At 39.3% G+C, this 24,437-nt stretch overlaps 1 protein-coding gene across 1 annotated transcript; it reads right to left on the bottom strand.

Annotated features, from left to right (window-relative positions):
• Positions 1-708: 708 nt before the first annotated feature.
• On the bottom strand, positions 709-24,398 carry LOC103723130 (Isocitrate/isopropylmalate dehydrogenase family protein). The gene is made up of 15 exons (XM_008813950.6): positions 23,928-24,398; positions 23,762-23,805; positions 23,556-23,665; positions 22,917-22,954; positions 21,792-21,869; positions 20,693-20,746; positions 20,512-20,613; positions 20,318-20,406; positions 20,136-20,239; positions 19,572-19,640; positions 19,369-19,484; positions 3,460-3,494; positions 3,211-3,353; positions 2,793-2,915; positions 709-1,371 (listed from the first exon to the last, which is right to left on the bottom strand). The coding sequence occupies exons 1-15, from the start codon at positions 24,199-24,201 to the stop codon at positions 1,269-1,271; spliced, it is 1,482 nt and encodes a 493-aa protein (XP_008812172.4). The 5' UTR covers positions 24,202-24,398; the 3' UTR covers positions 709-1,268.
• Positions 24,399-24,437: the final 39 nt, after the last annotated feature.

Below are 24,437 nucleotides of genomic sequence, written 5' to 3'. Positions count from 1 at the left end.
CTTGCCTCACCATATACTTTGTTTTAATTCCCATACAAGACAAGTCGGATCACAACCGCCGTAACCTGTCCGTTCTGCACAAGTTAAGCAAGCAAATTACTTGTACCGATTCTCGAATGAGCAAGAGACCTCATCGGACAATCTTGTTGTATATGATATGGATTGCCATCGTCCTGTTAAAGAGGAGATAATGAATCGCCCTCTCTCGATCTCTGTCTCTTTATTTAATGTTGGAATGAAAATCAGGTGCGATCTGGATTTGAGGAGGATTGATGTCACCAGCGAGGGGGAGAAAAGGCCAATCGGCATGCATGAAAAACGCTACTGAATATGGAGGGACCATGAAAAGGAGGAGATTATTCTCCTTTTCCCTGTACTCCTCCATCCCCTCGTCATATCTTCTTTCCTTTTGTACGTGCCTCCGATCAATCAAAGAAATTCGCCCGCCTCATGCCCCACCGGTCTAGTGCTCACCCCACTCCCCGCGACCGCTACTACCACAAACAAAGAACATCATAAACCATCTATCTACGTATCCGAAAACAACACAACTACCCCCATTCCAAGTCCTGAATCCCCCTAGCAAGTACTAAATCAAATCATCCGTAAATCACGGTATCATCATTAAAAAAAAAACGAACTAATGAATTAAAAAGTTCTAAACTAACCTGAAGACGACGACAAGAGCTTAAGTTACAGCACCACGCAGACATAATACCAGCATAGCTGGTGTGGAATTAGCCACAAAAAGGTTTCTGCAACATTGCGCAACCACAAAAGAATGGTAACGACCTCTCCAATATGGGATAATGCATCAGCCTTCTACTGTATTTACTATTGTCGTCTTTCACAAGCACACCCCGAAAAGTTCCAAACTGGATAGATAGATGGACCCCAGACCAAAAAGGCTTCCCAAACTGGATGGCACCTTCGAACGCCCATCCAGTTCCATGACAAATCGGGGCTGAACTAGTTTCGGCTTGAACCATATGAATGTTTCTGTCAAGCTGTCAATATCCAATTATGATGCCACCAAAAAAAAGAACAAGTGGAACTTTGATGAGTTTCATGTGTGCAAGGAATTTGGGACCCTTAATTCCAGGTCTGCTCAAAAGCTAGGCGACAAATTTAGTTTTTCCTCTTCTCCATGTGCAGTTCGGGAGAAAAACACTCTCTTCAGATACTCTTCCGATGCAGGCTTCTGTGGAACCGTGCTTGCAAAATGCTTTCTGCTGACATGGGTAGCCACCTTGAAAATGAAATTCTGCTTATAAAGCTGCTGAAGCTGCTGCCAACTGGATCTTCTCTTTGAGATTTTGAGCAACAGCGTCAAGGAACTCCTCCGTGTTTAAGTAAAGTTCCCTCGATAACCTGCAAAACACAAAAAGATCATATTTCCAAGCAGCAAAATAAAGAACCACATAGAACTCAGGTTGCTTTTTACATGGAGATCAGATTTCTTTAAGCCATGAGAAATGTGACCGACCTGGAATTGAAATATATACAGGAACCGATCATATGCTAATTATTCTAAAAGGCAAATCTCAGTTGACGCTTTAAAAGATCCGGCATCAAGCTCAAGTCAAAAATGAAAGACAAGGTCAGGCAATATGCACTGCAGATTCACATGACAATGGAGGCCAAAAAAAAAAAAAAAAGATTTCTAGGGGCTCACATGTAAATTAGATAGCGAGTCTCGTTTGAGGTGCACTACACAGGACCTCTTATTGGAGGTAGCAAATGAGCTTTTAATTATTATAACCACAACTTCTACAACAAAAGAACGGGCGTCTTCCATACTTTTGCATGAAGTTATGTAAAACTCAACTGTCAAGGATAATTTTGCCCAAACCACCCAATTGATTTCCATTTTTGCAGGCTTGGCCAGCACTCTTTTCTTTTCTTTTTTTTCCTTGGGGCATGAATGACCCAGCTTTGAAATTTTCCAACAACTTTGTCTGTGGCCCCAGGGATATGCTCCTGCTTTTGAATGTGCATTGCTCACTCAACAAATATTTTCATTTTTTCACCAAAAATAAAAAACAAATATGTACATTTAGCGTTAAAAATGTGCATTCATATATAAAAAATATATGCATTCATTATCAAAATATGTGCATCCTAAATCCATTCAAACAAGTGGTATAGTGCGCCCACTAGGGTAAGGGGCAAAAGTCCAAAAATTTCAAACCTATTAGGGGAAAAAAGGAAAAAGAATAGAAGTGATCCACTGCAAAAAAGCAAATAAAGTGAGCCATCTATGCAAAATCCATATTGACAAAACACAAGTATTAGACATATTAGAATTTGCTTAATAGGTTATTTTTTGATTTACCTGCTTAAGATTTACTAAAAATATTATACCAAGGTCAGACAAAACACTCATCATTTCCATTGCTCTCACTCAGATCACTTTTTTACAGATGTCTTTTTTGCTGAAAGATCATGAAATTAACATCTTAAGCATAAGCACGTACCCTTACCTCATTAAGGGTCTCAAGATTTCAACTTATGGCCTTTAAACAATTTTTAGACATGTTCAAATGTTTCCAAAATTTAGCATGTTCCCCGCATCCCATGGACTAGGAGCATTATAAGCAGACTACCGCAAAAACAGAAACATACAGGAGATGCTGGCAAGCATAATTGTATTCACTATTCACTAAACAGATATCAGAAACTAAGAAAATAAATCAAGCAAAAGTTCATTACTAGATAGTAGATATTAGAGTAAAAAATGAACATATGGGGCGAAAAGAATAGAGAGAGCATAACAATGAGAAAATACTGACTTGGGACCATGGACAAGAAGTGCAAGATCTTTTGTCATTTTACCAGACTCCACCGTTTCAATACATGCAGACTCAAGCTTCTGAACAAAGTCTAGCAACCTGTCGTGTTTATCAAGCTTTGCTCTGCACAAAAATCGATCAGAGTTTAAAAAGGGGAGTAATCACCTAATGGAAGCACATGGTAATGAATGCAATTGTCATTTCTTCTGCGTTCAAAAAAAAAATGTAAGATCCTGCTGATGCCACCAATGATGAAAAGATTACACCAACAGCTACTACATGTTCAGGTGCCATAATCTGATTCCCCTAGCAGTACTCAAACATTAAAGCACATAGGTGTAACTTAGACAAACTACCTCACATCAAAACCCTTTGAAAAGTTAATTTTATATGGTCACCATCCAACAGTAACAGATACCTGTGAGCAAGTCCACGTGTCCATGCAAATATGGAAGCAATGCTGTTTGTACTAGTCTCCTGTCCCTTCTGATATAACCTAAAATGTCGTGTCACAGTCCCATGAGCTGCTTCAGCTTCCAGTGTTTTCCCATCAGATGACAACTGTAAGAAATTTAGAGCATAGCATTGTCATTGCTATTTATGGCGTCCAGTCAAAATATAAATAATATTAACTAGAGATTATAAGAACCGCATATTTGGTAATTACCAGCACAGACGTCATTAATCCTAATGAACCAAAGCCTGCATCCACCAATAATTTTTAAGAAAGAAGGATATTTAAAAAAAATAACTAAAAAAATCAATTTGAGCATTGAAGATAGAGAGGCTAATTTTTTTGACCATAATCATGCAAAAAGATTGGTGCAGCTGAACCGGTATCGTGCCACCGATTCAGCACGGTACACATAGTACGGTGTGATGGTTCGTACAATATGGCATGCCGGTTATTTTTTAAAATTTTTATTTTTAAGATTTAATGAACAATAATCAATTTTTTTATTTTTTTAAATCATTTAAAGTCTAAATTGATGTTTCTTGATATCTTTTGATATTTTTATCATCCAATACACCCTCTTGATGTTTTTGAGTGACTTTTCTACATTATTGTGGCATTGTTCTTAAATAATGCTACCTTAGAAAGGCAAAATTTTGGCAAATCTGATCATTGGATTTGTTACCCCAGCTATACCTTTTGCATGAGCATCAGGCTGAAACTAAAAGGTAAAGAAAAATGCCAGCAATCCTCGCTTTGCATGCCAGAAGAAGCAATATGAAGTATCTTAAAATTAATTATTAAAATACAAAACACACAATAATACAATCAATTAGATGTATTTAAATACAACATACATATCAATATCTAAAATCTCGTGGAGTGGCAATATTTCGAGATCATTAGCATAGTTAGAAGGCACATCAGCCCATCCCTCTAACCAAGCGGCAATATAGTCATGTACGCTCATTCATAAGGTATGCGCTCTGTGTTATAACTAGTCTAGGATCTTTCATTGAAGCTCTGATTTTAGAAGGTGTCCTCTAGCTGGTAATATGACTGTAAAAAGGCCCATTTGAATATGCCGACAGCAAAATCCAATCCGTAAGGTGCTCTGGATGGCATAGGGTAGAGCCAATGGAAGAAGATGCCTCATACGCACACTATTCATATTCGTATGAATCATAAGCTGTCTATAATTGAGGGCAAGGTTCACCGTCTTGATCCCGAACCCCGTATCGATGCCACACTAGCACAGTGTCGGTATGGCACGAATTTTTTTTGGCGTACCGAATAATGGTACGCCACCCATATCTCAGTACCGAACTGATACGGTACAGTACGCTCCAACCGCTTGATTCGGGCTGGTACAACATACCATAGTTAAGGATAATAGGAACTAGCATGCAACTCAGAACCTGATACATCTATGGATCCTACTTTATATGCAAGGTCATATGCAACTACATCGTGTCCTAAACAAGCTCGAAAAACTCGCCTCATGTATGCAATCATATCCACACGGACTCTACCAGATCGTGCATCGTAGTTTCTGTCCTGTGTAACGTGTCAACTGAAACTCACTCATGAATCGAAAACCACCCTCCTTCCACTCCCTCCCTAACTACCAGATCTATGATCACCAGATTGCCCTGGTCTCTGAGTTTGAGTGAACTAATTCCTCCACTCTCTCCATCGGGGTTGCAACTACCTTTCATTTTCTTTTCCGGATGCACTGAGCAGCTACTTACTTTTCTTTCGTGCTCCTTTCGTATAGCTATGCTGGGATGATGGATGTCACTCTTCCAACTAAGTCGACCGAGTAGCTTACTGGCCCCGTTTAAGCAATTCTTGGTCATATCGCTAGAAGGATATCTCAGACATAGAGTCATGTGATGATCGGCTCCCCACTAACCTCTATGGTTGCAACTAATCAACTGGATGCATGCGTCAAATGTAGTGATCTACCCATTGCTCTGCATCCGCCCTAGCCTCGCTAGACAATGTGGAGAATTTCTGGCTCATCGAGCTCCGACTCTTGTTGCTGACCCACAAGCCATCCGATTATGAGATCATCCTCATCTTGCACAAAAGTATTATAGATTGGATTTATGTACTTCAACTCCACTTCCTTGTGAATGCACTTTAGCCTCAAACTCAAATTGTAGTGGACATATACGAGCTCATTGAGACGCCTCTATGTCAGACAAATCCTCTACTTGCTGGGGATGAGAGCAAATGTAGACCGGCTGCACTTATAACTACTCAAGGAGAAAGGATCTTGATGGCTAACCCCTTAAGATATCTCGCCGACAAACCAAAATGAATCTGTCATTTAGCTGCAAAGCATAAAAAAAATATGGAAGATAGTATTATATTAGTAACTCTAAAACGCCAAGTAATAGTTATCGTCCATATCTAATATATCTGGATTCAACGCTTTCTTATTTATGATAACTGTCGAGACTCCAAGACTGTCAGTGTCCTTCCTAAATATTTTCGTTTGTGAAAAAAAGACATGATATAATATGTTGGTGATTGAAGACACGAGTTATATGCATACCACTTAAGTTAACTTACCTCTTATAAGACCGCAACTTCTAGATCTAGATCCATCTTATAGATTATATTACGCAGGACGACCAGAATTTCCTCGTCCATATCAATCCCAGTTACAGTAAACTAAAATCTTGTGTTCAGGTAGTCACCAATAGAGTTTGTAATTGTTTTAGTTACAAGTACAAAAACAGTCAAATTTTTAATGTTCTCACTTACCTGCCACATGCAACTTTCTACCCATCTAATAATTTCCATCTTTACTCAATAATATTAATGGACTCCTACACATCCTTCGGATCTGACTTTCTGATATGATTCTTTGCCCCTCTCCATCATATATATATATATATAGAAAACCCATCTGGAGGCACTTGTTACTATCCACGGTCCGAAGCACTTCATATAATGTCTTGATAGTTTTCACTATCTTCTCAACACGCTACCAGAACGTCTGCCTCATCACAAAGTTCTCTACATGGCTCCCCTCAATGCCAACCCTCACAAATCTACTCTTCTGCCACTCAACACGAACAAACTGTTGGGAATTGTGTCCCAAAGCCAATTTATTAGTTGTAAAAAATTGAATTATGTATATGTTTTATTAAAATGAATAAAAATTTATTCTGGCAATTTTCTATTCATCACAAGTGTTGCATCTTCAAATTGAACTCCTGTGTATTGTGATGAAGTCCTTAGGACTAATTTAGTGGATAAAAGAGGTTTTATCAGTTAGTCCTTAAACCAGTTCGCGACCAAATGACGAGCTGTCAATTGGACGATAGCTATGTCAAGTATAGGTCGTTGTGTGCCATTTAGTTGGTTGTCCTCTTAAACCAAGGAGTGTGGAGACACTGTATGGCATACAGGTGAGATGTAGGAGTACATCGTCACTGAATAGTGACTCACCTGCGTAGCACTCCACTGTCGGGAGTTAGCTCGTAAAACGTATGGGCATAAGTACCCCTTAGACCTGAGACTGTCACGGTGACTTGCAAGCAACTCACTGTACTTAGGCACTGGATGACCTGAATTTCTAATTCAGGAATCGGAAGGATGCTGGGTGCAGTCAAGTACTCGCGAAGTCTGTGTATGAGTCAAGATGGGATTGACCGCTTCAGATTTTAGGAGTTGATGTCTCACTGTATTTCAATTCAGTAAAACCTTGGCCAGGGTAAACCAAGTGATAAGTCACTTGATTTGATTAATTGAAATACACTATGAATGACCGGACCCAGAGTTCGACAGTCCACTCTGAGGTCATCTTGAGCATCGAAGGTCATAGGGATGAATTATGCAACAACCATACGTCTAGGTTCTTGAATGTTGCTTTGCATATTTGACCTATCCGGACGTCGGGTATCATTGCTAGATGGTCACCTCGATTAGTGCATGGAGTAGTCCATGTACTACCGGCTTAGTGTTCGAACCTATCGGAGTCACGCACATTAGTCAAGCTAAGTAGGAAGGTCTTGACCCAATTTAATTAAGAATTAAATTATGGGTCATTTGGAATTTGGCTCTGTCTATGCTCAGCTAGCACTGAACATGAGGTACATGCTAAATTTCATGGATGAACAACTAATTAAGTCTGTATTTCGGGTCAATCAAGTTTTAATTAATATAATTGAACTTGATCAGGACTCAATTGTTGAGATTGGATTTGATTGGGTCTAAATTAGTGTAATTGGGCTCGATCATGATTTAATTGGGATTTAATTTCGTATTTGTTCTGATCTAAGTCGGACTTGGATCGAGCCGAAACTAGACCCAATTGAATCTCCTATGAGTCAGACTCATGTGGAATTTTTTCGGGTCAAAAATTCATTCAAATGGGCTGCAAATTTGGTTTAGAACCAAATTGACTAACTTATGATCAAATGGGCTAACCCATTTGTATCACAAGTTGACTTTTCCCATTTAGAGTGGTTGCTGACCGTGAATAAATCCCATGGACCCGTGGACCACTCCCTTCACATGGACCCTTAGCACCTTTTTTGTGAGTCGCGACTCACCTGGGACGCATGAAACAGAGCTTCTCTGTTTCATGCGTCCGCAACCCTTCCGACCGTCGATTGCGCGGCCAACCGGCCTCCGGCCAGACGGCCGACTGGACCGGAATGTGCGGTTTTGAACCGCCAACATTCCAGTCCAGTTTGATTTTTGAAATCCAGCAATAATTGACATTAATCACTGTTTTATTCCACGGTTGTTTTTGAAACAATCGTTATCAAATTCATTCATATTTGATAATGAATGAATTCAATAACGCTAGACCATTTACGCCTCTTAACTCCTCTCAGCGTTGGCCTATTTGTAGGCCACCGTTTCCTCTCGAATGGAGAGAGAGAGAGAGAAAATTTTCTTGGGAAGAAAACGTGAGACAGAGAGATAGGTTGATTCTGTGAAGAAGAAGAAGAGTGAGGAAGGAGTTCCTCTCTCTCTCTGGTGGTTTGGAGTTCGGCCCAGGTCCGGCGTCCTCTCCTCCCTTCCATTCCTCTGTGATCAGGATCAAGAGACGGGTGTCTCTTCGGCCTAGGCGTGCTGTGAACAAACGGGAGAAAGAAACCGAAGAAAGAAAGAAATAGGAAGGTCCTTTTTCTAGTTTTCCTTTCTTCCAAAGGTCCTTTTGCAAAAGATTGTTTTGCACGAGTAAAGACATCATCCAACCTTCTTGCGAAGCTTGACATGCGTGCGAAGTAGAGGGCTTGCAGATCCAGGCCTTGCAGAGCTACCTTCAGGGATCTAGATCCAGATCCAGATTCAAATTACCTCAACCAACTTCCGCTACGGGCTTGAGGTAATTTTACATAAAAGTTAAATTTAATACTTATAATTGTTATAAATAAAATAAAAAAATTTAAAACTGATTTTTCATGCCTGGCGTTCGATTTTATCGGACAACTCGGAAAATTTTTCCTACAACTGGTATCAGAGCCAGGTTGGCCGATGGAATTGGCCTATAATATCTAGAATTATGCATGATTTAATTTTTAAATTTAGATTAAATCTAGATTTATTGATAAAATATCAATCTTGTGCTGAATTATAAGGTTGTCCTGCTACAAGGTTAACCCCTTATAGTGAAAAGGTTGTCCTAGCACAAAATTGAGATAAATTTGTATCATAAAATAAATAGTTTATTTTTGTGAAATTATGCATAATTGATGTTTATGAAATTTCAGTTTTAAATTTATTATGGCCACAAAATTTAAATATAAATTGTTTATATTTGGAATAAATTGACACCTTGAATCCATGATCATAATGCATTTAATAAAAAATTAAATGTTGAATTTAAAATTTAAAATTTGAATTTCAAATAAAGATTTAAAATTCAAAATTTGAAATTCGAATTAAAATTTAAATTTGAATATGGGATTTGGGGATGGGTTAGCACAATCAGATTAGTTGACTAGGTTAGACCTACTCATGAAATCAAATTGAAATGGACTAACTTAAGAAACATGATTTAATCTAATCAATAGTTGAACTAGACTAAATCAAGGTTTATAAAATGATCAAACTCAATAGTTGTAGTTTATCATATCCAAACATTTCAATTGGATCTGATTGTGGCTTAGTGGTCGAGCCCGAGTTCCCAAGGATAACTTAAATCAACTTGATAAACCAATTGGTGTCTAAGGTAAGTCGGCATTTGATCATGGTTTTTAATTGGGGCTACCTCTTACCTGGCCAACATAGTTGGTGTCTAGGAAAGAGGTTAATGGCGTAACCCTCCCATGATCTCTCTTACCTGGCCAATTTGGTCGATCAAGTTTTGATTAAGGTACCTTGAGACTTGGCACTCACCCATGCCATTAAGAAAAATCAGTGTGACTGATTTAGGTGTCTAATAGACCAATAAGAGCTAGTCCTCTATATGATTTGGTGAAGTCAGTGGGAGGATTTAGAATTATCGGTCAGTGTTACATATCATTTAAAATCCTCTAAATTATTAGGTCCTTAAAATGATAAAGTTATATAGATAACTAGATCATAGCCTCCCATTAAGGTGAATGATAATGGGTCCAATATTACAGTTGAACATGCAGGACGCTTCCGTCTGGTGTTCCTCTGAATACTGAAATTATCCTTCGTTATATGATAGCTTTTTGAGCTATCTAATTGTGATTAGGTTGGCCGAGCCTTCCTCGGGCCTGATTATACATTAGGTAGTGTCATCGAGTTAGTTCATTAATGGTTGGACCTAACCAGGATCTTCAGTGGAGGCCTCCGCCTACTGATTACCACCTGGGGCAAAATTGATTACTAGAAATTGGTTAGAGAAACAATTGGTAATAGACCTACCCTTAGATGCAAATGGGTTGGTCGAGCCTTCCTCGGGCCCGTATGCAGTCTATGCGGATTCTAGTACTCACTAGGAAATTAAAGTAATTCCTCGAATTAAAGGTAGAGGCTATTAATTCGATTAAAATAGTGGGAGAAAACTTTTGACTAAAGTCCAAGTCTTTAGGATTAAATAAATCATATACTGATTAGTTGGATTTTTCCTTTATTTTTCAGATATGGCTAACTCATTGTCCCTCCGAACACTATTAGACAATGATAAGCTTAATGGACCTAACTTCGATAGCTGGTATCGAAAGATGAAAATAGTATTAGAGCACGAGCGGATCCTGTATGTGATATCGGATCCTGCACCTGAGGAACCTGCAGCCAATGCACCACGTGCAATCAGAGACGCTTATCAGAAGTGGCTCAACGATCGCACTACAGTGCGTTGCATCATGAGGGCCTCGATGAATGACGAGTTTAGTCGTAAATTCGAGGAAGCGCAGCCAGTGGAAATCCTTCAAATGTTGAAGGAGTCTTTCGGCACACCTGATGATGTTGAACAACATAAGACCTCCTGCGCTATATTCAATGCCCGCATGAGGGAAGGAGCATCGGTCACCGATCATGTATTGTATATGGTCGAACAAATCGATCGCCTAAGTAAACTTGGCTTTCCTTTGCACGAGCAATTGGGCAAGGACGCCATTTTGAACTCACTTCCCAAGTCCTACCTGACCTTCCTTAGTCATTATAGAATGACTAAACCTGAAGTATCCTATCATGGTTTGCTAGGTTTACTGCAGACCTATGAGAAGGATCACCAACTCAAAAAGGAGTCGGTGAATGTGGTAGGTGGGACTTCTGCAGGACTTTCTTCCTTTAAGAAAGGAAAGAAGAAGAAGGTGCAAAAAGCTCGTGCTGGGGTCTCTAAGCCCAGCCAGACTAAGAAGCGTAAAGCCGATAAGAGCAAGGCAGAGTGCTTCTTCTGTAAGAAGATGGGTCATTGGAAGCGGAACTGTCCGGCTTACATAGCGTCCCTTGATCCAAACAGGCCTAAGAAGAAAAAACAGCAAACAGTTGCTGCACAAGGTAATTATATGATAACACCTTGTAATTTTTCTATTTATGATTCTACTGCTTGGGTATTGGATACCGGAAGTCCAATTAATATTTGCAATTCATTGCAGGGACTTCAAGTTAGTAGAAGATTCAAGAGTGGCGAAAGATTCCTGAACGTTGGAGATGGAAGATCAGTTCCAGTCCTAGCTTTAGGAGTCATTGAGCTTGTTTTTGAATCTAGAGTAGTCATATTAGATGATTGTCATTATTGTCCAATATTTTTAATGAATGTCATCTCTGTAGGCCTTTTGGCCAAAAATGGTTATTGCTTATCAATAAAAAAAAATTTTTGTGATATCATTTTGAATGGTATTAAAATTTTTCGTGGACAATTGAAATATGGCATTTATACTCTATCACTACCTGTGAATGTAATGTACACCTCTAATAAACGCCCTAAGTTAGATAATGTCAATGAAGCCTATTTATGGCATTGCCGGCTAGGTCACATAAATAAAAACAGGATAAACAGGTTAGCCCAACAGGGCATTTTAGAAATCAATGATTGTGAATCATTGCCAACTTGTGAATCCTGTCTTCTGGGTAAGATGACCAAGTCACCTTTTTCTGGAAAGGGTGAACGAGCCAGCGATGTTCTTGGCCTCATACATACTGATGTATGTGGACCTATGAACGTAAGTGCCAAAGGTGGTTATGCCTACTTCATAACCTTCACAGATGACCTATCCAGGTATGGGTATGTCTATCTGATGAAGCATAAGTCGGAATCATTTGAAATGTTCAAACGATTTCGTAATGAAGTAGAAAAACAGACTGGAAAGAGTATTAAGATCCTTCAGTCAGACCGAGGAGGAGAATACCTTTCCGGTGATTTCTTGACTTATCTAGAGGAGAATGGGATTCTCTCACAATGGACCCCTCCAGGAACACCTCAGCACAATGGTGTATCCGAAAAGAGGAATCGAACTCTGTTAGACATGGTTCGATCCATGATGGGGTTTACTAGTCTGCCTCTATCTTTTTGGGGTTATGCTTTAGAGTCTGCGTGTATAATACTAAATAAGGTTCCAAGTAAGTCTGTTGAGAAGACTCCATATGAGATATGGATTGGGCGTAAGCCGACACTTTCATACCTTAGGGTTTGAGGATGTCCGGCTTATGTTAAACGTTCTCAAACTGACAAACTTGGTCCTAGGTCCGATAAGTGTTATTTTGTAGGGTACCCCAAGGAAACTAGGGGTTATTACTTCTACCTTCCTAATGAACAAAAGGTGTTCGTAGGACTTAAGGCAACCTTTTTGGAAAGGGAATTCCTTAGTGAAGGAATTGTTGCCTCTAAGGTTGAACTTAGTGAAGTTCAGCAGGTGGAAGATTTAACACAATCTACTGAACCCACAGAACCGGATTCAATTAGATCAAACCCGGAGCCCAATGTAGAAGCACCATTAAGGCGATCAGGTAGAGTACTGCGTCAAGTGGATAGATACTATGGTTTCTTGGTCCAAGACGCAGATCCCATTGAGCTCGATGAGAACAATGAAGATCCGATCACCTATATGGATGCTATGCAGAGGTCCGACTCTGAGTTATGGCTTAACGCCATGAGATCCGAAATGGAATCCATGGAAATCAATAGTGTATGGACACTAGTTGATCCACCCGAAGGGATAAAACCCATAGGGTGCAAATGGATCTTCAAAAGAAAGAGAGGCGCAGACGGAAAGGTGGAGACCTATAAAGCCCGTCTGGTTGCCAAGGGGTATCGTCAACGTTATGGCATCGACTATGACGAGACTTTTTCCCCTGTGGCAATGCTAAAATCTATTCGGATCATGCTTGCTATTGCAGCATATATGGATTATGAAATCTGGCAAATGGATGTGAAAACAGCTTTTCTAAATGGAGAGCTGGGAGAAGAGGTGTATATGATACAACCTGAGGGTTTCACATCCACAGACGAGTCCAAAGTATGCAAACTACAAAAGTCTATTTATGGACTTAAGCAAGCTTCTCGAAGTTGGAACATACGTTTCGATAAAACTATCAAAACGTATGGCTTCGTTAAGAACGAAGAAGAACCTTGTGTCTCCAAGTGGACTAACGGTTCAGTGATCACATTCCTTGTCTTGTATGTGGATGACATTCTCTTAATTGGAAATGACATTCCTGCATTACAGAATGTGAAACTCTGGTTGTCATCACAGTTCTCCATGAAGGATTTGGGAGAAGCATCCTACATCCTAGGGATGAAGATCTATAGAGATAGATCTAAGAGGTTGCTTGGATTGTCCCAATCCACGTACATCGACACTATGTTGAAGCGGTTCAACATGGAGAATTCCAAGAAGGGCTATCTTCCGATAGGCCAAGGAATTTCTCTCTCTAAAAAAGATTGTCCGACAACTTCCGAAGAGAGAGAGCGTATGAGTAGAATCCCATATGCTTCTGCAGTAGGTTCTATTATGTACGCCATGACATGTACAAGACCGGATGTTGCTTACTCACTAGCAGTAGCGAGTAGGTATCAGTCTGATCCGGGTGAGAACCATTGGAAGGTGGTAAAAATCATCCTTAAGTATTTAAGAAATACTAAGGACCAATGGTTAATCTATGGAGAATCTGACTTAAAACTTGTGGGGTTTACAGACTCTAGTTTTCAGTCAGACCATGATGACAGTAAGAGTATGTCTGGATTTGTGTTTACCCTGAATGGAGGAGCAGTCTGCTGGAAAAGTTCCAAGCAGCATTCAGTAGCCGATTCTGTATGCGAAGCAGAGTATGTTGCTGCATCAGATGCGGCAAAGGAAGCTGTTTGGATCAAGAAGTTTGTAAATCAACTTGGTGTTGCTCCCTCAATCAACGGTCCAGTTCTTTTGTATTGTGACAATACTGGAGCCATTGCACAAGCAAAGGAGCCAAAGTCTCACCACAGGACCAAGCACATTCTGCGTCGCTACCACCTTGTACGAGAGATCGTGGAACGAGGTGACGTCAATCTTCAGAAGATCGATGGAAAGGAGAACCTAGCTGACTCATTCACTAAAGCCCTTTCTGTAAAGGAGTTCGATTATCACAAATCGAAGATGGGTATAAGATACTGTACAAATTGGTTTTAGTCCAAGTGGGAGTTATTGGGAATTGTGTCCCAAAGCCAATTTATTAGTTGTAAGAAATTGAATTATGTATATGTTTTATTAAAATGAATAAAAATTTATTCTGGCAATTTTCTATTCATCACAAGTGTTGCATCTTCAAATTGAACTCCTGTGTATTGTGATGAAGTCCTTAGGACTAATTTAGTGGATAAAAGAGGTTTTATCATTTAGTCCTTAAACCAGTTCGCGACCAAATGACGAGCTGTCAATTGGACGATAGCTATGTCAAGTATAGGTCGTTGTGTGCCATTTAGTTGGTTGTCCTCTTAAACCAAGGAGTGTGGAGACACTGTATGGCATACAGGTGAGATGTAGGAGTACATCGTCACTGAATAGTGACTCACCTGCGTAGCACTCCACTGTCGGGAGTTAGCTCGTAAAACGTATGGGCATAAGTACCCCTTAAACCTGAGACTGTCACGGTGACTTGCAAGCAACTCACTGTACTTAGGCACTGGATGACCTGAATTTCTAATTCAGGAATCGGAAGGATGCTGGGTGCAGTCAAGTACTCGCGAAGTCTGTGTATGAGTCAAGATGGGATTGACCGCTTCAGATTTTAGGAGTTGATGTCTCACTGTATTTCAATTCAGTAAAACCTTGGCCAGGGTAAACCAAGTGATAAGTCACTTGATTTGATTAATTGAAATACACTATGAATGACCGGACCCAGAGTTCGACAGTCCACTCTGAGGTCATCTTGAGCATCGAAGGTCATAGGGATGAATTATGCAACAACCATACGTCTAGGTTCTTGAATGTTGCTTTGCATATTTGACCTATCCGGACGTCGGGTATCATTGCTAGATGGTCACCTCGATTAGTGCATGGAGTAGTCCATGTACTACCGGCTTAGTGTTCGAACCTATCGGAGTCACGCACATTAGTCAAGCTAAGTAGGAAGGTCTTGACCCAATTTAATTAAGAATTAAATTATGGGTCATTTGGAATTTGGCTCTGTCTATGCTCAGCTAGCACTGAACATGAGGTACATGCTAAATTTCATGGATGAACAACTAATTAAGTCTGTATTTCGGGTCAATCAAGTTTTAATTAATATAATTGAACTTGATCAGGACTCAATTGTTGAGATTGGATTTGATTGGGTCTAAATTAGTGTAATTGGGCTCGATCATGATTTAATTGGGATTTAATTTCGTATTTGTTCTGATCTAAGTCGGACTTGGATCGAGCCGAAACTAGACCCAATTGAATCTCCTATGAGTCAGACTCATGTGGAATTTTTTCGGGTCAAAAATTCATTCAAATGGGCTGCAAATTTGGTTTAGAACCAAATTGACTAACTTATGATCAAATGGGCTAACCCATTTGTATCACAAGTTGACTTTTCCCATTTAGAGTGGTTGCTGACCGTGAATAAATCCCATGGACCCGTGGACCACTCCCTTCACATGGACCCTTAGCACCTTTTTTGTGAGCCGCGACTCACCTGGGACGCATGAAACAGAGCTTCTCTGTTTCACGCGTCCGCAACCCTTCCGACCGTCGATTGCGCGGCCAACCGGCCTCCGGCCAGACGGCCGACTGGACCGGAATGTGCGGTTTTGAACCGCCAACATTCCAGTCCAGTTTGATTTTTGAAATCCAGCAATAATTGACATTAATCACTGTTTTATTCCACGGTTGTTTTTGAAACAATCGTTATCAAATTCATTCATATTTGATAATGAATGAATTCAATAACGCTAGACCATTTACGCCTCTTAACTCCTCTCAGCGTTGGCCTATTTGTAGGCCACCGTTTCCTCTCGAATGGAGAGAGAGAGAAAATTTTCTTGGGAAGAAAACGTGAGACAGAGAGATAGGTTGATTCTGTGAAGAAGAAGAAGAGTGAGGAAAGAGTTCCTCTCTCTCTCTGGTGGTTTGGAGTTCGGCCCAGGTCCGGCGTCCTCTCCTCCCTTCCATTCCTCTGTGATCAGGATCAAGAGACGGGTGTCTCTTCGGCCTAGGCGTGCTGTGAACAAACGGGAGAAAGAAACCGAAGAAAGAAAGAAAGAGAAGAAAGAAAGAAATAGGAAGGTCCTTTTTCTAGTTTTCCTTTCTTCCAAGGGTCCTTTTGCAAAAGATTGTTTTGCACGAGTAAAGACATCATCCAACCTTCTTGCGAAGCTTGACGTGCGTGCGAAGTAGAGGGCTTGCAGATCCAGGCCTTGCAGAGCTACCTTCAGGGATCTAGATCCAGATCCAGATTCAAATTACCTCGACCAACTTCCGCTACGGGCTTGAGGTAATTTTACATAAAAGTTAAATTTAATACTTATAATTGTTATAAATAAAATAAAAAAATTTAAAACTGATTTTTCATGCCTGGTGTTCGATTTTATCGGACAACTCGGGAAATTTTTCCTACACAAACATCTAATGCAAGCATGCTTTCCTCTCAAGAAGGCTATCATGCGTCATGTAGTTAGTAGCAACCATATCACAGTTGATCTAAAGATCTCCCCCATGCGTACCTCCTTATCAATGATAAGACCCATATATGGTTATAAATAAATTTGGTGATAGATTGGGCTATCTCCACTATCTACTGCACCCTCTTTCCATTCTACATCAAAATGAGGTCAATACAATGTGCAGCACATGAGGTTTAGAAAATGTGGCCACAGTTCCATTTAGATCTTCCTGGCGATCTTATACTATAGCCCATTATCAGTGATAATCTACACCCTGATCAATCACCTTCAAAAATCTAAGGATACACATGGCGTCTTGCACATGATCGGAAGCATCAACTAATTTCTAGAAGAAAACCTTCATGTCACACTATATCAATAAGTTAATGATGCTTCGTCTGACAGGACCGATCCAACCATCACACATCACTGTCAGTCCATATATGGGACACTTGCTCTGGTACGAAGCAATCCACTTTTATAGCTCCTTGTTGTTGCCAAAAAGCTCACCATAGATGTCCTACGATCCTGAAGGAGCTACACCCGGACCAGCAGTCTGTATAAAGAAAATAGCATACCTATAGTACGTGTCACTTGCCATATTCACTGAATACAACTAAAATGGAACCGGAATCCAATAACACCCACATATCCTCCTTTTTATCCTTCTTCAGCAAGGTGTCAATCCTCTGCTGCTTTGAATTTCTATGGAAAAAGGCATGTAGATCTAGATCATGGATAGTGGCTCCCAGTAGAAGCTCTCTGAAGGACTTCTTGCTGTTAAAAGCCTCCAGCATGAATGCAGTACAGCCACTACCTCTACTGACAGCCTCCTTAAAGAGGTCTTTCTAAACTTTGGATCTACCTCGTCCATCCCAAAATCAGAGCTCAACTAGTATTGTGAGGGTCTAAATCAAATCCTATGCCTGACCACCTCATCCTACTGCACCTTATGCATGATCACCTCATCCTGCTGCCATTGATTCAAACTCGTCTGAATGGCAATCTGGATCTATACCTCATCATCTGGAACGGAAGCCTCATCTCACTTCCTAGAGCAATAGAAATGTGGCTCTACTACTCGATGGTCCATCTCCGCCTTCTTTTAGGCAACCCCCTCCTTCGCTGCTCTGAAATCAGTATAGTGCTTCTTCATTAGCTATCGAACCTCTTGTGGGCATTTCCAACACAGATATATCGAAATAACCACCAGCCAGGTGCTGCTTCAACCTGATTATCCCCCCTTCCTTGAATTTTATGTTGCACCAATTGCACCTCCAATGATGCCGATCCAAGAGCATTTGCTCATGATCCCAACCAACATCATGCTTTGAATCCTTCTTTTTCCTCGATGGATCCATTACTATAGATTTATCGAGCACATACTAGTTTATTAATTATTTAAAAATAGTAAAAATTTGTTATGATAAAAATATATTTTCTGCTACAAAAAATACTTTTTAATCATCTATGTAGTACTGAAATTCATATTTTTATATTATTTATGTATTATTAATAATGTTTAAATTAAAAAATAACTTTAAATACCAAAAATTTAGAAAAATACGATTTCTACTTCCGAAAATGCCTATATATTATCTAATACATAGTTGTACTATAGATACTACATATATATTTTTTTTCCATCCGTGAGCATACATCAAAAACCATTTATTTTTTAATTTTATTCAAATTTGAGCCTAAGCAACTGTGCACACGACCGCGTCCAAACTCGAATAAATGAACACCAAATTTAGATCGAGAATAGCTTGATGCCCCTAAACAAGCTACTAATTTTACAGCTATTTTTTGGATTTTATTTTATTTCATAATTTTTTAATCCAAAATATATATTTTTATTTAAAAATTATAGATTTATATTAAATTAAAGATTTGTCTCATGATGTAGATCATCCATATATCTATAATGCATCATAAAATCATACTAAAATCAAAAATTTCGACATGATCTCTTATTTTCCTACTTTTTGGTATTTTTGACAATAAAAAAAAGAAATAAGGAAAAAGAGAGCCACCTTAAGGGGGGGGACCGGTTCATATTAGTGCGAACCGAGTTGTTCGCATCGGTTCTGCTCCAAACCACCCAATTCGAAGCGGTTCTCTTCATTTCCCCAAAAACAGGGTCTAATCATCCCAGTTCTGTCCTGATTCGATTCGCCCGGTTCGAGACGGTTCGATATACCATACATTAGATAGTAAAAAGGACATCCTAGTGAAGAGGCTCCCACCACTACAGGTTTGGGGAGAGTAGATGCACACAGCCTTACGCCGCATGCGGAGAGGTATTTCTGTATCTTGAACCTGTCACCTAAGTTAACGTGGAGCAACCATACCATTACGCCAAGACCTACCCTCGCTAGACTTTAGATAGTACCAGAACTAAATGATTTATATTCCACCCATTTATAAGGTGACACTATACATGCACCTACATGTGCATCTAATTTATTAAAAAAACTACCAAGTTAATGAGGAATATCTGTACAGCAGCTTATTAATGATTTTTATGTAACGATATAAATATAAAATTAATGGTTTCCTCAGAAAAATTTTGATTTGTAGTGGTTACTGAGGTACTAAAGACAAGACAGAACCTTGCGCAAGAAAATCACTCTGAACATCTCCATCATAGTTTTTGCAGGCCCACACGTAGCCACCATCACTTTTCAAGGCATAAGCCACCATGTCATCAATCAGCCGATGCTCATACCTGAAATATCAACTTATCAAAAATCATTTGAAGATATTCTTTCCAGCAAAAAAAATATATATTCGATCAGCATAAAGGAATGCTTACCAAATAGAATGTTCTTCAAACTTTTCCTTCCATTTCTCTTCATATACCTCCTGAAATATGTCCTTAAACCTATAACAGCCCCAATATTTACAACATCAATTGTAACTTACATGAGCATCTAGATGCACACCTAATTTGTCTAGAAAGGAAATGGATAGTTTGTGCTCTATATCACATGGTTATGAATGCACGGTTCATTCACAATATGAATGAAGAAAGAATATGCAGTCATAACTAATACACAGAGAACGGAAAGCAAATAAAAGAACTCTGCAGCTTTTGGAAGGCACAAAACTTTAGCAAGTTTCCTTCTAATAGGCATATTCCTGCAAATAATACCAAAATCCCAACAAAAAGAAAGAACAGTGGAAAATAACAAATTTTAAAAGTGTGAGCTGCGTTAGTAAGTACAGGAGAAAATCACTTGGTAGTACCTGCAAATGGCAAATGCGGATGCAACAACCAGATAAAAGCAGCCCAATGTTTAACAATTGAAAAGAGGAGAAAAAATATTTACAAGTTGGAATTAAAACCAGAGATGCATCATGTAGTAAGAAAAAATACCTGCCATCATATTTCTTGAGAATGGTATTTTTCGTACTCAAATAAAGAGGCCATTTTTTGGAAAATGCCATTGACATTGATGACTCAGCAAAAGCTTGAATAGACTGAAAAAGATGAACTTTTGGTTAAAAAATGATGAAACAGATGAATGTTTTTTCTTGATAAGGTTTGCAGTGGCACACCTCATCTACATTATACATAGCTAATGCAATACCAGGCCCTTTAAAATCATAAACATTCAGCTCCACAGGCACATCTCCATCCTCTGGGACTGATTCCATCACAAACAACCAAGATATAAAGCATCATAGGAATCAAACAGCAAAACAGTTAACGAGCTATCCTGGATAGCTCAGTAATAAGTATCAGAGCTCACCAAAAATCATTTTAAGCCTTCCTGGGCCTTTAACAATCATATCAGTTGCCCGATACTGATCTCCAAATGCATGCCTCCCAATACATATAGGTTTCTTCCAACCTGCATGTTTTATGGCCTGAGCTGTGTCCAAGAGAAACTCAAACATTTTAGCTCAACAGCATGTAGTATGTCAATTTACCTCGAACAATTCGTGGTATATTGCGACAGAGAATTGGCTCACGAAAGACAGTTCCTGAAAACAAACTAGATTAAGGAACATGTAGTTATTAGAAAAAAGCTTACATGAGAAAGAAACCATAGAAGACATTCAGCAAGGATTAAAGACATTTGAGGGAACTGAGACTCCATTAAGTTATTTTGGTAGAAAATCTGATTTGCCAATTGATAACCTCATAAGCTTCCGAGGCATACGACAACAACAGGAAAAAAAGTAAGTGGTATATAAAAGTACAAAAGAAAAACTGACTACCAAAATTCACTTATCCATCTCTGTCCAAAAATTCACATCACGAGAAATAGCATGATTATAGAAAGAATCATCTTACAAAATCTTCATAAAAAATATGCATTTTCAAACAAGAAAGATGGCTTAATTAAGGGCACCATCTTTAGCCCACCTACCTCAGCATTTACCCCCCTATTGCATCATCTTACGCATTTTTGCCCCTTCAAAAAACCACATCTGATGCATACTTAAAAGCTTGCCAAAAAATTTAAGCATAATCATGACCATCAAGCATTAAACTTGTCGTAAAGCAGACCTAATTTTTCTTTAATGCCCAGATATTATTTTCTAGTTACATAAAACTTGAACAGTGCATCCTTCATCCAACAAGCAATAATCTTATTCAATACAACCTCATCTCACATTCCCTCATCTCTAACCATAATCAACTCAGGGGAAATTATATCTTTGGGCAAGAGCAACTGTGCTATAACTAAATAATGTCTGAAAATTAACAACGTTGCCTTCAATATGGATCTTACCTAATTGTTTCAAAAACTCAGACTTCCATTTCACATTATATAGGTATTTCAGCATGCAAAACATTGGGACGGCAATCTAGATATATACCACAAATTCATTCCTTATGACGATATGTTACCACTGTTATGAATCTTATGACAAGCATCCAAATAAAGGCAAGTATGCAAAGCAACAGCTATGAATTCTTAAGAAAACAATTTGCTTAATCAATAAAACAATTCCTGAAAAATGTTCATATTACAAATTTTTTTTTAAAAAAAGGAAAAAAAAACATGTAAACAAAACAAACCATTTAAGATGTTCCTTATTGTGCCATTGGGGCTCCTCCACATAGAGTTGAGCTTAAACTCTTTCATCCTAGCTTCATCTGCATCGTAATTATAGAGAAAATCGTATCATAACTGAACCATGTATCACATATTGCAGTCAGATGTTGATGGGTTACAACAATGGTATTCAAAAAATAATTTATACATTAACATTAAGAATAAGCTGGGTCTAATTTAATTAACTGAGTGCCTGTGAATCCTTTAAACCAAGAGAGAATCTGAATTCTCTGTAAATAAAATTGCTTGTCAGATTTGGTGTCTATACTGGAATCCTCCACATGAGATTTTTCTAGAGTATTATGAAGTGGAGCTCTACCGTGCCTTCATCTATCCAAGTGAGTGAAATATCACATGGAGATTGATGTTGAAGATAGTATTTGCACAAACTATGCTATTCCTTGCTTTTATTCCACAATTTTTTGAAAGCAAAAAAAAAATGTTTTATTCCTTAGTTTATTCCACTATTTTTTGAAAGCAATAAATCTTTGCTTCCAAAAGCTCTAAAGACTTTGCAAAGAATTTCAGAAAACAACCTCTCTTTTCAAGACTGTGCTCTGTGCTCTCCCTATTCATCTTTCTTTCTTTGTCAGCAATCAAAGAAACGGTCTGCATGTTAAAGGCCTGTTTGCTATTGCTTTTGTTTTCAAAAGCCCAAGAAGAAAAATTAACTAGGCCAAACAGCATGCATGATGAATCCAGGAGTGAAGGTTGGCAACAGCAAAGTTTGGGACCTATTCTAATGCATTTTCTCCATGTTGTACCCGCTTTACTTCTTCTCGTGAAGTAGCACAATCCTTTTGTATTACAAGCTATATCATCTTGTGCACATCTTACATTTTATGATCCAAATCTAATTATTTGATATTATCATACCATAAAACATAAAAAGGAAAACACTTGAGCAATAAAGCAATGCATCTTTGCTAGTTAATAGTTTGAAAATAAATTTATTTGTAGTGTTTGTAGTAAGGAAAGGAGAATTGGAGCTTTCTATAGTTAACATGCCTTATTTCTTATATGTCATCATACTTCTAACCCAGGAAATAAAGGCACAGTAAGGAGGGAGGAGGCATAAAATTCTCTACCAGGAGTTATTGTTGCGCATTTGACAGCAACATTATACCTGTACAATGCAGGGGAAAAATTTACATATTTGTAAAGAAGATTTAAAAGATATGAAGACCGAAAAGATGCAAATGCTGCAAATCAAATTACACAGTTGGCATGCATGTCTATAATTAAGATTGAGGAATGTTAATACTGCATGACAAATGAATATTCAATGATCGATATTGAACAAGAGAAGAATGATCTTGTAGAGAAGATTTAAAAGAAACAAAGATCAAAAAGATGCAAAGTTTGCAAATAAAATTACATGTTTGGCATGCATTTTTATAATCAAGAACGAGGAATGTTAATACTGCATGACAACGAATCTCCAATGATCGGATTGAATGAGAGAAGAATGATAGAGGGGGTCAGTGCCGTAAAAATTAGAAAAATTTGTTCGCAACCAAGTTTCATAACCAACCCAGAATTCTTGAATGGCTAAGGTAGATAGATTGTCTAGAATCCAACGTCATGTGCTTCTCTTATTGCAATAGAACAACATCCAATACCATGAAATAAACAAGAAGTTGGGGGGAGGGGAGGTGGTGGCAAAAGAAGAAAAAAGAAAGAAAGAAAGTAAAGGGGGGGAAAAAAAGAGAGGTAAAGAAGCTCACTTGAGGGTGGCTTCGGCGCTTTCAACTGTAACCCTGTCATCGGTGGCATCACGATTGAAGATCCCCAGATCAAAATACTTGATATCCAAATCTAAATGCGGATGTATAAGCTGCGATCAAGAATCGAATACGCATCCATTAGAAAGGAAAGGGATACATAACGCCGTCCCCGATATCAGGAACCCACCAAAGAACGAAAGAGTCACCTTTTCCTTGATCATCTTCCAGATGACCCTCGTCATCTCATCGCCTGGGAAGGAAGGAAGGAAGGAAGGAAAGAAAGAAATATTTTACTCGAGGAATGGTATGGTTCTAAAAGCTGCATTTGAAGAAAGAGGGGAGGTGCAGGGTTTAAGGAAGCGAGGGTATCACCATCCATCTCGACGATGGGGTTCTGGACTTTGATCTTATCCGCGGTGGCGACGGAGGACGCGAAGCAGCGGAGGGAGACGTCGCAGCCGAGGCGGCGGGAGGGAAAGGCGAAGAGGACTCCATCGAAGCGCCTGGGTCCGGAGCGGGGCGAGGCGGAAAGACTGGAGTTAGGGTTTCGGGGGAGCGGAAGAGAAGAGAGGGAGGAGGACAACGAGGAGGAGAGAAGAGCGGTGGGGGACGGCATCGCAGCCGCACCGAAGGGGAGCCGCTGCATCGCCGTCGGGGGGGTCGCCGAGGGATCCGACGCACCTGCGAAACTAGATAGATGGTTGGGGTCTGACCGGCTACAGACCCGGGCAACGTTGGGCTGAGCCCAGGGATTTCAACTTTGTATGGGCCAGAGTAGAGGGAATCTACAAGCAAATTAATTTGAGAATAAGGCCCAGTGTGATGAGTACTAGCTGGCTCCTCGTCTGATTCTGCGTTGCTTGTAGGAGGATTTATGATGGA

The sequence above is a fragment of the Phoenix dactylifera genome, chromosome 15 (genome assembly GCF_051530095.1).
Source record: "Phoenix dactylifera cultivar Ajwa chromosome 15, Ajwa_hap1_PhDact_Kaust_v1.1, whole genome shotgun sequence".
In the NCBI taxonomy this organism is placed as follows: Eukaryota; Viridiplantae; Streptophyta; class Magnoliopsida; order Arecales; family Arecaceae; genus Phoenix; species Phoenix dactylifera.
The sequence above is the reverse complement of the archived record's forward strand: the minus strand, read 5'-3'. Positions and strand labels throughout refer to the sequence as shown.

Bases quoted from the DNA above. Each gene is read 5' to 3' on its own strand.
- LOC103723130 (XM_008813950.6), bottom strand. From the start codon at position 24,201: ATGCAGCGGCTCCCCTTCGGTGCGGCTGCGATGCCGTCCCCCACCGCT. The intron at 19,485-19,571 runs GTAAGCATTCCT...TTGATATTTCAG, and splicing joins TTTGAAGAACATTCTATTTG to GTATGAGCATCGGCTGATTG. The intron at 2,916-3,210 runs GTATCTGTTACT...ATTTTTGTGCAG, and splicing joins ACACGTGGACTTGCTCACAG to AGCAAAGCTTGATAAACACG.